Source organism: Elephantulus edwardii, unplaced genomic scaffold, assembly GCF_000299155.1.
Source record: "Elephantulus edwardii isolate Elephantulus edwardi_28Jun2011 unplaced genomic scaffold, EleEdw1.0 scaffold00003, whole genome shotgun sequence".
NCBI lineage: Eukaryota > Metazoa > Chordata > Mammalia > Macroscelidea > Macroscelididae > Elephantulus > Elephantulus edwardii.
The window spans coordinates 522,427-535,578 of NW_006399753.1; the positions used below are offsets into that span (position 1 = coordinate 522,427).

Here is a 13,152-nt window from a genome sequence, read left to right on the forward strand (position 1 = left end):
GGTGGAGGGACAGCGCAGGAGGGGAAGACCCTCTATGAGGTGGATTGATTCAGTGACTGGGGTAATCGGGATGGGTGTGTCAGAGGCAATGCGCTTGGCACAGGATAGAGCAGGGTTTAAGGCTGTTGTACATAGGGTCGCTATGAGTCACAAACGACTCGACAGAGCACAACAACAACATCAATTTGTGTCTTATTGACTATGCAAGGGCATTTGGCTATGTAGATCACAACAAATTATGGCTAACATTGAGAAGAAGTGGGATCTCAGAGTGTTTAATTGTTTCATGTGAAACCTAGACCTAGACCAAGAAGCTGTGTGGGAACACTATATGGTTTAAAATTAAGAGAAGTGTATGTCAAGGTTGTGTTCTTTCTCCATAACTATTCAATCTGTATGCTGAGAAAATTATTCCAGTAGCTGGACTCTACGAATAAGAACATGGAATCAGAATCGGAGGGAGACTCATCACTCGTGTTCATCATGCAGATAACACAACCTTGCTGAAAATGAGAACTTGAAATGCTTACTGCAGAAGATCAAAGACTACAGCCTTCAATATGGATTGCATCTCAATGTCAAGAAAACAAAAATTTTCACCACTGAACCTATAGGCAACATCATGATAAATGGAGAAAAGATTGAGACTGTCAATTATCTTACTTGGATCCACAATCAACACCCTTGGTACAAGCAGTCAGGACATCAGGAGACATACTGCATTGGGCAAATCTGCAGTCAGGGACCTCTCCAAATTACTGAGGAGTAATGATGTCAGTTTGAGGACTAAGGTGTGGCTGATTGAGGTCATGGTCTCTTCAGTCACTTGCTATGCATCTGAGAGCTAGATAATGACTAAGGAGGACAGAAGAAGAATCGATGTCTTTGAACTGTAGTGTTTGAGAAGAGTACTGAATAGCCTATGCATTGCCAAGAGAACAGATGTCTTTGAAAAGGTGTAGCTAGAGTGCTTCTGGGGGAGCTCTGGTGGCCTAGTGGCAAGAAGCTGCAACTACAATCCCAGAGGTGCACGGTTCGAATCCACCAGATGCTCTGCCGGGGAAGGAGGGGCAATCTCCTCCTGTACCAGTCAGATCTGATTTGACGGTACACGCACACAAAAATGATAAAATAAAATAAAAAAAATGTAGAGTGCTTCTGGGGGGGTAAAGTTGACAAAGCTTTGCCTCACAAATATAGGCATTTTGTTAGGAGAGGCTACTCCATTGGTTGGAACATCATGCTTGGAAAGGTGAAGGGTAGACAAAAGAAAGGACAGGACGACACTTAAAGACATGGATTGACAAAGTAACTGCAGCAATGGGCACTTATGGCAGAAATTATGCGAATGAATTCATTCTTCATAGAGACAGAAAAGGCAATTGGCAAGTTTATTTGGAGAAGAAAGAGACCTTGAATAATCAAAGCACTTCTGAAAAACAAGAATGATGTAAAAGGCATAGCACTCCCTGATCTCAAAACCTACTACACAGCAGTAATAACCAAAACAGCATGGTACTGGTAAAATGACAGGTACATAGACCACTGGAACAGAATCGAGAACCCAGAAATTAATCCATCTATCTATGGTCACCGATTTTTGAGAAGGAGACAAAATCTATCAAATAGAGAAATGACAACCTCTTCAACAAATGGTGCTGGCAAAACTGGACTGCCACCTACACAAAGCTGAAGCAGGATCCACACCTCTCACCATAGACAAACAGTAACTCAAGGTGGATCAGAGGATAGTAAAGCCCCAAACCATAAAAATTTCAAGAGTCCCTGAGCTATGCGGTTCAAATCCACCAGATGCTCGGCTGGAGAAGGAGGGACAATCTCCTTCTGTACCAGTCAGATCTGATTTGACGGTACACACACAAAATAATAAATTTTTTTTTTTAAATTGTAAGAGACAAACTGGGACCAAACTCAGAAGGCCTAGTCTATAGTTTAAAGAGGCTGACAAATACAGTCAGAAATACACAACCAGAAGAGGATAAAATTGATGAATCAGACCTTCTAAAGGCATTAAGCAAATAACGGTAAGGCAAAGCCACCAGAAACGTGTACCTGATTCCCATGTCAAATATGGTAATGCTGTCATAGCAAGAGCCGCTACTTTCTGTGTTGCTATGTGGACTTTTACAGCAACACTAACTGGAATGGAATAGAACGTGTCCCCTGTTGGCAGAGTCACCCCAAAGGAATGGAGAGATGAGTAATCAAATCAGCTGGTGGTGTCATACTGAATTGTTTCAAAACCAACTTATAATTGATGTCAAGTAAAAACACTATGTTGCTGCTGTTGTTGTTATGTGCTGTCGAGTTACTTGCGACTCTGTGTAAACAGCCCTAAACCCTACTCTATCCCATGCCAACCATACTGTCTCTGACACACCTACCCTAGTTACCCGACACTGAATCAATGCATCTCATTGAGCATGCCATCCCTTTCCAAGGACTGTCCCTCCTTGCAACATCCCCAGAGTATGTCAGACAAAGCTTCAGAATCCTTGTCTCCAAGGAGAAGCCTGGTTTTACCCTCTAAGGAACGAACCTGTTTGTTCCCTTAGCTGTCTATGGTATATCCAATACTCTTCTCCAGCACTATGTACTCATTAAAATATATCACATTATTGAAGAAATAAAGTACACTTGAAACTTAAAAAAAAAAGTTGAACATAGAAATTCCATATGACCTCGCTATTCCATGGCTTGGAATATACACCAAAGGAAATTAGAACTGGGACACAAATGGAGATTTGCACACCAAAGTTCAGAGCAGTGTTATTCACCATCATGAGAACACAGAAACAGCCCAAATGTACAACCACAATCAAATGGATTGAGAAACTGTGGTACATTCACGTGATCGAATATTAGACAGCATGCAGGGGCAATGATTTTGAAAATCACTAAATAACTTTGAAAGCATTATGCTGAGTGAACTCAGTCCCATAAAGACAAATACTGTATAAGACCATTATGGTAGAAATAGAACGGTAACTAGTAAAACAGGTATGAGGATCCAAGGGGGCTTAGGAGCAGAGGAGGATGGGCAGGGGGTTATCATAGCGTGGCATAATCTGATGGGTGGAGGGAGGAGTGGGGAAAGGAAATGGGAAAGATTCAGCAAGGATCTGGAAAGACAGTCAGATTTCATGTTGTTTATAAAATATGAATGGGGTGATTATGTGACACACAATGTGAATGAAGACAGTTTGAAAAACAATGTATACAAACTTTGTAAGCAAACCAGTATAAAACAAAAATGTATTTAAAAATGTATGAGTATGGTACAGGACAGGTCAGGGTTCAGATCTGCTCACCGGGTTCCTGTGAGCCGCTTTTGCCTTGACGGCACCTAAGACAACTACTTTTCTCAGCCTGATGTCTTTTTGCAAGGACCGGTCCAGCTTGAAAATATGCCCATAGTCTGTGAGATGAAATGTCACACTCTGCTTCTAACAAGCACCCTGATTGGGCTTGCTCCAAGACACAAATGCCTGTTCTTTTGACCAACCACGGGATATTCACTTTGCATCTCCAACACCACAATTCAAAGGCATCCCTTCTCTCTCGGTCTTTGAATGTACGCATTGTCCAACTTTCACCTATCTATGAAGCTTGAGTCAGGCCCAGCTTAGTCTTTAAAATGGGTATCTTTGCTTTTTAAAGAGGTCCTTGACAGCAGACTTTTCCCAAATGTCTGTTTCCTTGACTATGCAAAGGTATCTGACTGTGTATCACAACAAATTGTGGCTAACCTTGAGAAAAATGGGGATCCCAGAACACCTGTCTGTGGTTTATGTGAAACCTATGCTTGGACCTGGAGGCAGTTGTCAGAACAGAGCAAGGAAACACTGCATGGTTCAAAATCAGGAAAGGAGTGCATCAGGGATGCATTCTGTCTCCATACAATTTCAATCTCTATGTAGAACAGATCATTCGTGAGGCTGGGAATTATGAGGAGGAATGTGGTATCAGGATTGAAGGAAGACTCATCAACAACCTATATTATGCAGATGACACAACCTTGCTTGCTGAAATTGAGGAGGGCCTGAAGCATTTGCTGCAGAGGGTCAAGGACTGCAGTCTTCAATATGGATTAAAACTCAATATCAAGAAAACGAAGATTCTCACCACTGGGCCAATTGGTAGCACCATGATAGGTGGAGAAGAGACTGAGGCTCTTAATAATTTCAGCTTGCTCGGCTCCACAATCAACACTCTTGGCACCAGCAGTCAGGAAATCAAGACAGATTGCATTAGGGTAATCTGCTGTCAGGCACCTCTCCAGAGTGTTAAAGACCAAGGGTGTCAGTCTACAGACAGGTGTGCCTAATCCAGGCCATGGTCTTTGCAATTACTTGCTATGCAGCAGAGAGCTGGACAGTGGCCAAAGATGACAGAAGAAGAATCTATGTCTTTGAGTTGTAGTGCTGGAAGAGTTTTGAACATAACCATGGGCTGCCAAGAGAATAAACAGGTCTGTCCTGCAAAGGGTGAAACCAAGGTACTGCTTGGAGGCACACACTTTGGTCAGGTAGCCAGAAGGGGCCAGTCTTCAGAGGACATCATGCTTGGAAAGATGGAGAGACAGCACAGGAGAGGAAGATCCCAGATGAGATGGATTGACACAATAACTGGGATAATGGAGTGAAATGTGCCAGAGACAGTGAAATTGGCTTAGGATAGGGCAGGGCTCAGAGCTACTGTGCATAGGGTTGCTATGAGCTGCAAGTAACTCCACAGCACATAACAATGACTTTTGTTTTCTTGACTGCTGCTACCAGGAATTTTAATTTTGGATTCAAGTAAAATTAAATTCTTCACAACTTCAATCTTTTTTCATCTCTCATTATGTTACCTTTTGATCCAGTTGTGAGGATTTTTGTTTTCTTGATGTTCTGATGGAACCCATCTGAAGGCCCTTTGATCTTCCTCTTTTTATAAGCAAAGTTGTATCATCTGCTTAGCCCAGGTTGTTGATGAGTCTTCCTCTAATCCTGATGCCACATTCTTCATATGCTCCACCTTCTCAGATTATTTTCTAAACATGCAAATTTAATAGATATGGAGAAAGGATACAACCTTGACGCACATCTCTCCTCGTTCTAAACAATGCAGTTTCCTTGTTCTGTTCAGACAACTGTTTCTTGGTCTACATAGAGGTTTCAAGAGAGCACAATCGGGGAGCTCTGGTGGTCTCGTGGCAAGAAGCTGCACTGCAGTCCCAGAGGTGCATGGTTCGAATCCACCAGATGCTCTACTGGAGAAGAAGGAGCAATATCCTCCTGTACCAGTCAGATCTGATTTGACACAAAATTATAAAAAAAAAAAAAGAGCACAGTTAATTGTTCTGGGATTCTCATTCCGGCAGCTGTAAGATGCTATGATGCACAGTGTCAAGTAGCCTTGCACAGTCAGTAAGATGCACTAAACATATTTCTAGTATTCTCTGCTTTCAGCCAAGATCCATGTGACACCAGAAGTTATGTTTCTCATGCTACAGCCTTTTCTGAATCCAACTTTAAATCTGGCAGTTTCCTGTTGATGTACTGTTCCAGCCATTTTTAAATAATCTTCAGCAAAATTTTACTTCCATGTGATATTAATGATATTGTTTTATAATTTCTGCACTGTATTAAATAAACCTTTTTTTTTAAAATGGGAACAAATATGGATACTTCTAATCAGTTGATCTTGATCTTTGAGCTGTCCTCCAAATTTGTGGGTATGGACTTGTGAGCAGGTCAGCTCTCAGTGCCAGGTACTTTGTAAAGGGGAGTGAAATGATGACAGGAAGAATATACAGACTACCTTTAGGCCTTTATATACAATTGTGGTTTTTTTTTAGTTCCTAGGCAAGCAACTATGAGTCGCCTGCGACTTGACACTTCACAACAATAACGTCAACACAGAGAGGGATATCAGCTGGCCCAGTGGACAGAAAGCAATGCTACTAAGCCAGAGGTGTGTGACTTTTAATCTGCTGCCCTCAGGCCCGTCTTTCATTGTTTTTGTTAAAACATTCCTCTAGGTCGTAGAGCCCTGGTGTGTCCACTTGCCTTACAGAGATAACTGGTGGTTGCTCTGAGGCTGAACACTGTGTCGCTGATCTGTCAAATGTGTTAATAGTTGGTCACCCATGGGGAACAGTGTTGGGTTGAGCTCCCTGATTAAAACAAGCTTGGCATCCACAGATCGCTTCCGGAAACCCTATGAACCTGGAGAGAGGATGAAAGGCACACAGTGTTGAGGACTTTCCTTCACAGGGTCTCTATGAGTCACCTGTGACTCGACGGCACTTAACAACAACAACAACAACAGGAAAGCAACATAGTTCCATGGACTTGTTACTCCAATGTGTCCAGAAACCGCAGTTCTGAGAAGTTATCACTCCACTATCAGGACACACTGCGTGTTGAGATGATGACCTGGTCACTTCAGCAGTTCCTCAGTTTGCTGAGTGCTTATATGTAAGTGGTCTGCCATCTCCACAATTCTAAATCTCAGCACACAAGGAGGTCCTCTCCATGGTGGTCTCCAACACACGTTCAAGGCTGCATCTGTTTCCTGAAACACCTGAGATTCCATCAGTTCCTTGAAACTTACATGTTTGTTTTTTCTTTTCTTGCTGTGTACCTTCGAATCAGATTCGACTGGCACAGGAGGATATTGCACCTCCTTCTCCAGCAGACCATCTGGTGGATTTGAACCACATGTGTAGCACAGCTTCTTGCCACTAGGCCACCAGAACTCCAGAGTCTTGGGGGTTTTGCCAACGTCTTCAGCGCAGCTTCGGTTTCTTCCTTCAGTTCCTTTGGTTCTTGATCATGTTACTTCCTGATATGGTTCAGTGTCGATTATTTTTGGTACTGTGACTTTGTGTATTCCTTCCATCTTCTTTTGGTGTTTCCTGCATTATTTAATGTTTTGCCCATAGGTCCCCCAATATTGCAATTCAAGACTTGAATTTGTTCATTTCTTTCAGCTTGAGAAATACTGAGCATGTTCTTCCCTTTTAGTGTTCTAACTCCAATCCAACTCATTGCACATTTCATTTTAATATTCTGCTTTGTCTTCTGTCCTTTGAAATCTTCTATCCAGCTCTCCCCCTGATTTTGCTTCTTTTCGTTGCAGTGCAAGTTTCAATGTCTCCTGACATCTATTTCAGTCTTTTATTTCTTTGCAATGACCTTTCAGTTCTTAGTGGATGATGTCCTTGATGCCATTCCACTGTCCCAGCACTCACTGGTCAGCTGCTGTGATGCTGGAAGTGACGCCACTGTTACTTTAAGTCGCAGTATGGTCACCTATGTGTACAGATTCAGCGGAACTTCCACACTAAGAAGCAAGCAGGTCTGGCCTATGGAAAGTATAAATATGGGGAGCACGCTGTCGGGTGTAAGGGCTGCAGGATGGAAGGCACACAAGCTGCCCCTGCGGTAGAGCGGCCCCTGGTGGAGACAGCTGGTATCTCTCTTCTCCCACCATGCCTTCGCCCTCTGGTGGAGACACCTGGTATCGCGTCCTGACACGCGAGTCCTCTAGTATTGTCACCTAGCACCTCTCTTCTCCTGTCACGTGCCACCTCAGCCAGGCTCGAAGTGTGGACTACATGCAAAGGACTCCTAGCATCTACAGAGAATTCCAACACAACTTCCCTGAACAGTCCAGTCTACGTCTCCACATGGAGATCAAGCTTCTAAAAATTAATGTATTGAAAACTACACTCGTAAAACAGTAGTGGTGGTGGTGTTGACCATCAAGTCAGACTTGACCTTAAGCTGACCCTCCAGCCGGTTTTTGGAGGCAGTTACTCGTTCAGGAGGAGACTGTCAATCCTTCTCCCGCAGGGCAGCTAGTGGGTCAAAACTACATGCCTTCAGGATTGCAAGTGTAGCTTCTTTCCACTAGGCCACCATAGGGCTCTATGCTGTAGCTAGCTCTAAAAACAATAGGCTTAGTTTTTCCACACAACAGAAAATCTAAGAATTTGGCCTTCAATATGGATTGCATCTCAATGTAAAAGAAAACAAGGATTCTTACCACTGGACCAATAGGCAACATCATGATGGATGGAGAAGAGATTAAAACTTCATCTTACTTGGATCCACAATTAACACCCTTGCAGTCAGGTTATCAGGAGATGTATTGCACTGGCAAAGTCTGCAGTTAGGGACCTCTCCAAATTATTGAGGAGTAATTATGTCAGTTTGAGGACTAAGATGCATCTGATTCAGGCCATGGTCTTTCCAATCACTTGCTATGCATCTGAGAGCTGGATAATGAATAAGGATGACAGAAGAAGAATTGATGCCTTTGAGCTGTGATGTTGGAGAAGAGCATTGAATAACCCATGGATGGCCAAGAGAACAAACAGATATGCCTCGGAGAGGGTGCAGCGGGAGTGCTCTTCAGAGGCAGGAATGATGAGCCTTCACCTCACATACTTTGGACATGTTGCGAGGAGGGGCTATTCCTTGAAGAAGGACATGATGCTGGGAAGGGTGGAGGGTCAGCTAAGGAAAGGAAGACCCTCCACCAGGTGGACTGACACGGTGACTGCTGCAGTGGGCTCTTGTGTGTCAGGAAGTGTGAGGATGGCAGAGGATAGAACAGGGTTCACATCTTTTGTTCATAGGCTCGCTATGAGTTGTACTCAACTCAACAACACCTAACAACAACAATAGATGAATAACTAAACAAAATGTGGCTCCCCCATGCAATGGAATATTCATCTGCAATGAAGTGAAATGAAATCCAGGTGTATGCTATGTCAGGGATGAAACAAGCTAACATGTTGACGAATGAATCCAGACACATAATAAGAAAAACTATCAACCTCGTTAGAAATTGGGAGTTACTACAAAAGTAGCCTGGAATTTCTGTATGGAATGACAAAAAACTTCTGGAATAAACAGTAGTGATAATTGCACAAATGGTTATTAATATCCCTAAACTGTAAAAGTAAATACATTTAGTGGCAAATGTTATTTATATATTTATATGTATTTTTTTCACCAAAATTTTTTATAACATATATAAATAACATATTTTTTTAAAAACCTACAAAACTCAAGGGAGCTCTGGTGGCCTAGTGGCAAGACGGTGCACTGCAATCCCAGAGGTATGCGGTTCAAATCTACCAGATGCTCTGCTGGAGAAGGAGGGGGTAATCTCCTCCTGTACCAGTCAGATCTGATTTGACGGGACACGTAAAAATAATACAATAAAAGTTAAAAAAGGGGGGGAACCTACAAAACTCAAAACACCAATTCACCAAGCTCCTACACCTGCCCTACCTACAACCATCCTGTTTCAGGCATATACCTCCATCTTTCCAGTTCAGAGTCATAGTCAATTTCTCATTTCTTTTTAACTCCCACATGAGGACCTGTCCACACTTATGCTGGCCACAAGCACTCTACTGCAGCTACTGATTGAGTCCTGCAGCCTACTGCACGTCCTCTGCCGCCCTCTGAAGTTCCCTTCTGAGCATGTGTCCATCATTTGCAGCAACACCCTGGTCCTCCTTCACCTAGAATTAGGACAGAGCCCCATTGCTTCTGCTCTGGGATTTAGTTCTGCAGGATCTGCCCCTTTCTCCTCTCCTGCCTTTATCTATTGCTACTTCTCCCTTACACACCCATGTACTGTGGCAGCTGGCTTGACTCTTGCGTCTCCCACTGCAGCCTCATGCCCTTTTCACAGCCTAGATCTATCCCCCATCCACTGCTTGGCTTCCCTCAGTACCCTCTGACCCCCCTGCTCTCACCATCAGTTATCCCATTAGCTACACCTCGATCTGGCCAGCAGCTGTGTCCTACACAGGAATGTGGGTTGAGAGAGAGCAGGTATCTGTGGCTCCAGCCCTGGATGTCACAGGACATATGTCGGTGCTCAGTACAGTGTGTGTGGGATGGAAGCAGCAATGGCTCTAAACCCACCCACACATCTCAAGCCCTTCCACACAGACCTAGCACGAAGCTCCTGGACAGGCCCTATTGTGGTCTCAGAGACAGGACATCAGGCCCAGAGGAAAAGCCTTAAGGGGTGGCCAGTACAGTTGGTGGTAGTGGGGATGCTTAGAGCCCATGTTAAGGACAGAAAACAATAGTGAAGCCCTGAGGGGAGGCAGACAGAACTAGTCACCCTGCCGACAGGTCCCATCCACCTGGCTTCTGAGGAGGAGCTACTTTCCCCTTGGGGCACCAGAACAGAGAGCTCAGAGCAGGACAGGGTACCAAGGAGCCAACCTGAGGCAGGCTCCTAAGCAAGGGTGGGGTCTCAGCAGGGAAGGAGGAGGTTCAGAGGGAGCTCTGAAACCAGCGCCCTGAGAAACCCAACCCCCGCGATGCCATCTTAGGATTGAGGGATAGTTTAGTTAAAAAAGTCTGTCTTAGCATCACGCTCTTTTAAGGGTTATCTACATGGATTAAATTCACAACCACTGGCAACATTAGATAAGAACCTATAGGAAAGAGGATGTGTGTTAACGGGGGAGGGACAGCTCAGGAAAGCAGAGTGTTACCAGTGCCACTGCATTAAACTGGACAAAAAGTTGAAGCAGTGAATGCTTTGTTTGTATACAATGAAAAAATGAAACAAATACAATTTAAAGGGAAAATGGGGGTGTGATGAAGGAGGCCACAGGAGAGGGCCTTGGCTGCAGGGGACACTGTCCTCTAGAGTGGAGGTCGTGGCAGCCAGCAGGCCACACAGGAATTCCCTCCCATTTCTTCTGGGGACAGTGGCCACAGATAGTGGGCCCAGGAGCAGGGACACAGCTCTAACATTATCTACTCCTCCCCACTATTAAGGTCTGGTTTGAGCCATGACTTGAACCAGCTTGCACAAGGGGACCCTGTGGTGAGCTCGGAAGGATAGCGTGCCAAGTGCAGGGGACCTGGAACACTTGGGAGGACCTGACTCCACTGGAGGCCCACACTGCCCTCAGCACTCCTCTCCTTTCCTCTCCACCATTTGCCCTCAGCTTCCCATGTACCGAAGAGACTGGATGGCTCAGGTATGGAGGGCTAAAACCTTCCCAAAGCCTGAGAACCCCGAGGCTGCCTGTCCTGGGCCTGGCTTGGCCTGCCTGGGGCTTGGGCAAGGTGGTGACCTCTGAATGCCAGAGGCCAGCAAGGATCTTAAGCCAGCAAAGAGGGAGCACAGGGGCCTAGGTAATTGCGCCTGGGCCGCATGTGTGCTCCACGTTGGGGACACTGGGCTATCAGGCAGAGGCCGGGGGGCACAGCTGTCACTCTCCCTGCCAGGCGCCCCCAGGGTGGGGGAGGGGGCCGAAGGATCCACCCCAGTGCAAGCAAGGCCTTCCGAATGGTCCCCTTGGGAGCTCACGGCCGCAGGACCCATGTGTCAGCGCTCTGATCATAGGGGGGCTGGAGGTCTGGAGGGCAGGGAAATCCACGGAGAGGGAGGGAAGTGGGCAGAGGCTGGGAGACAAGGGGATCAAAAAAGGAGGCCTGTGTGAAAGGCGTCAAAGGAATGGGACCAGAGAGGAAAGTGCTGAGACAGGGGAATGCAATAGTAAGGGAAGGAGACAGAGAGCTGGGGGGCAGACAACAGGGCGAGTGAGCTGCGGGAGGAAAACAGACAAAATGTGGACAGAGTTGTGGGGGGTGGGGAGAGGGCCTGAGAGGAGGTGGCCAGAGCTCGCGAGGGGGCAGTGCCTGGCACGTCCCGCAGGCGCCCCGAGGGTCCGTCCGGTAATTAGGCCTTAGTCCAGATGGGCACCCACGGTCCCGCAATCAAAATGCTAATTGGCCCCGCGCCTCCGGCTGCGCCTCTGCCCTGCCCTCCTGGGAGCGCGCAGGGGGCGAGTGCACCGCCTAGCAGACCCCCGCCCAGCGCCCCCCGCCCTGGGCCTCGCCGGCTGTGTCTCGAAGATAAGGGGGCGGCCGCGCCCCCCTTCGCCTCTGGGAGCGCGTACAACGCGAGATGGACATCCCGGTGTCCGGCGCACAAAGCCTGCCGTCCCCGCCGCACACCACCTTGCTCTGGGCACCGGCAAGCATGAGCAGGGGCGGGCGCGCGGACGCAGCTCAGCTCCTGAGGCGCTGACCGGTGTCCGGTGTCCGCAGAGCCCCGCACAAGGTCATAGCGAACGCGAGCGCGACCCCCCGCGCCGCGCGACCCCTCTCAGCCCCGCCCGTGGCCGCCACGACCTGGGTCCCCAGCGACGGCACTGCGCCGCGGGTGCTCCTCGAGCATGAAGGGTCGGACGTCCGGACAGGGAGAGGCGAGGGGACAATGGCGGCTCCGGCCCCTAATTGGGGACATATGTCCCCGCGCACAGCCATTGTGCGCCCGGAGCCCCCCGCGCTCCCGCGCGCCGCTATTGGCCGCTAGGCCTGACGTCATGGGGGCTGCAAACTCGGGGCGGGCGGCCGCGAGAAGGGTTATTCGCCTGGTTGCCGGGCCGCCGAGGGACTGCAGTAGCGCGGAAGGGCATATAACCACAGAAGACGGCCAATTTCAGGGGAAGGGACATGGTAACCCTTCTCTGCTCCTACACTGGTCTGTCGACGAAGCCTCAGAGCTTGGCAGCCACCTCCCGGGAGCGGGGTTCCTGAGAGGACCCTAAAGCGGGCACAGGGTCAGTCCAGGTGACCGGATGGCAAGGAGATATTGCGGCACAGTGCACGCGCGGCATTTCCACGCTGCGCTTTCGCTGCCTCCCTGCCCGCCCCCGCAGATCTCACGTCTCCAGTCCCGCATCGAGGCAGGCCCAGACCCAGCTAGGTAGGGGCTGAGGAGCCGCTCTGCCTTCCTCTCCCAAAGATCCCAAGTCACGGGCGCACGGGTTTCAAGCTGCTTCCTCGCTCGCCCCACGCCAGACAAGACCGCGGCCCGCTAGGCGTCCTCGGCCCGTTGGGGCGCGCAGGGAACTCCCCATCTGCAGGGCCGCGGCATCCCCGCGACCCCTCCCAGGAGAGCAAGGCCGGCCCGGTCCTGCGCAACCATTTCCGCCGGCCTCTCCCCTTCCTCCGCCCCCTCACCCCCCCCACCACCATCCTGGGCTTTAAAAGCCAGAGACTGGGCCCGGCCGCAGGCAGAGGCGGCCACGGGCGCAGAGGCCCGCCCGGAGCTGTCCGAGCCCCGAGCCCCGCCCCCGGAGCC

The 13,152-nt window shown here is 48.0% G+C and overlaps 1 protein-coding gene across 1 annotated transcript in view; it reads left to right on the forward strand.

Annotated features, from left to right (window-relative positions):
• Nucleotides 1-12,646: 12,646 nt before the first annotated feature.
• LOC102875156 (transcriptional repressor scratch 2-like) overlaps nt 12,647-13,152 on the forward strand; it is a 17,765-nt gene continuing 17,259 nt past the window's right edge. The window contains exons 1-2 of the mRNA XM_006879416.1: nt 12,647-12,774; nt 12,870-13,108. Of these exons, the coding sequence (XP_006879478.1) occupies nt 12,647-12,774; nt 12,870-13,108 (367 nt within the window). The remainder of the gene's footprint in view (nt 12,775-12,869; nt 13,109-13,152) is intronic.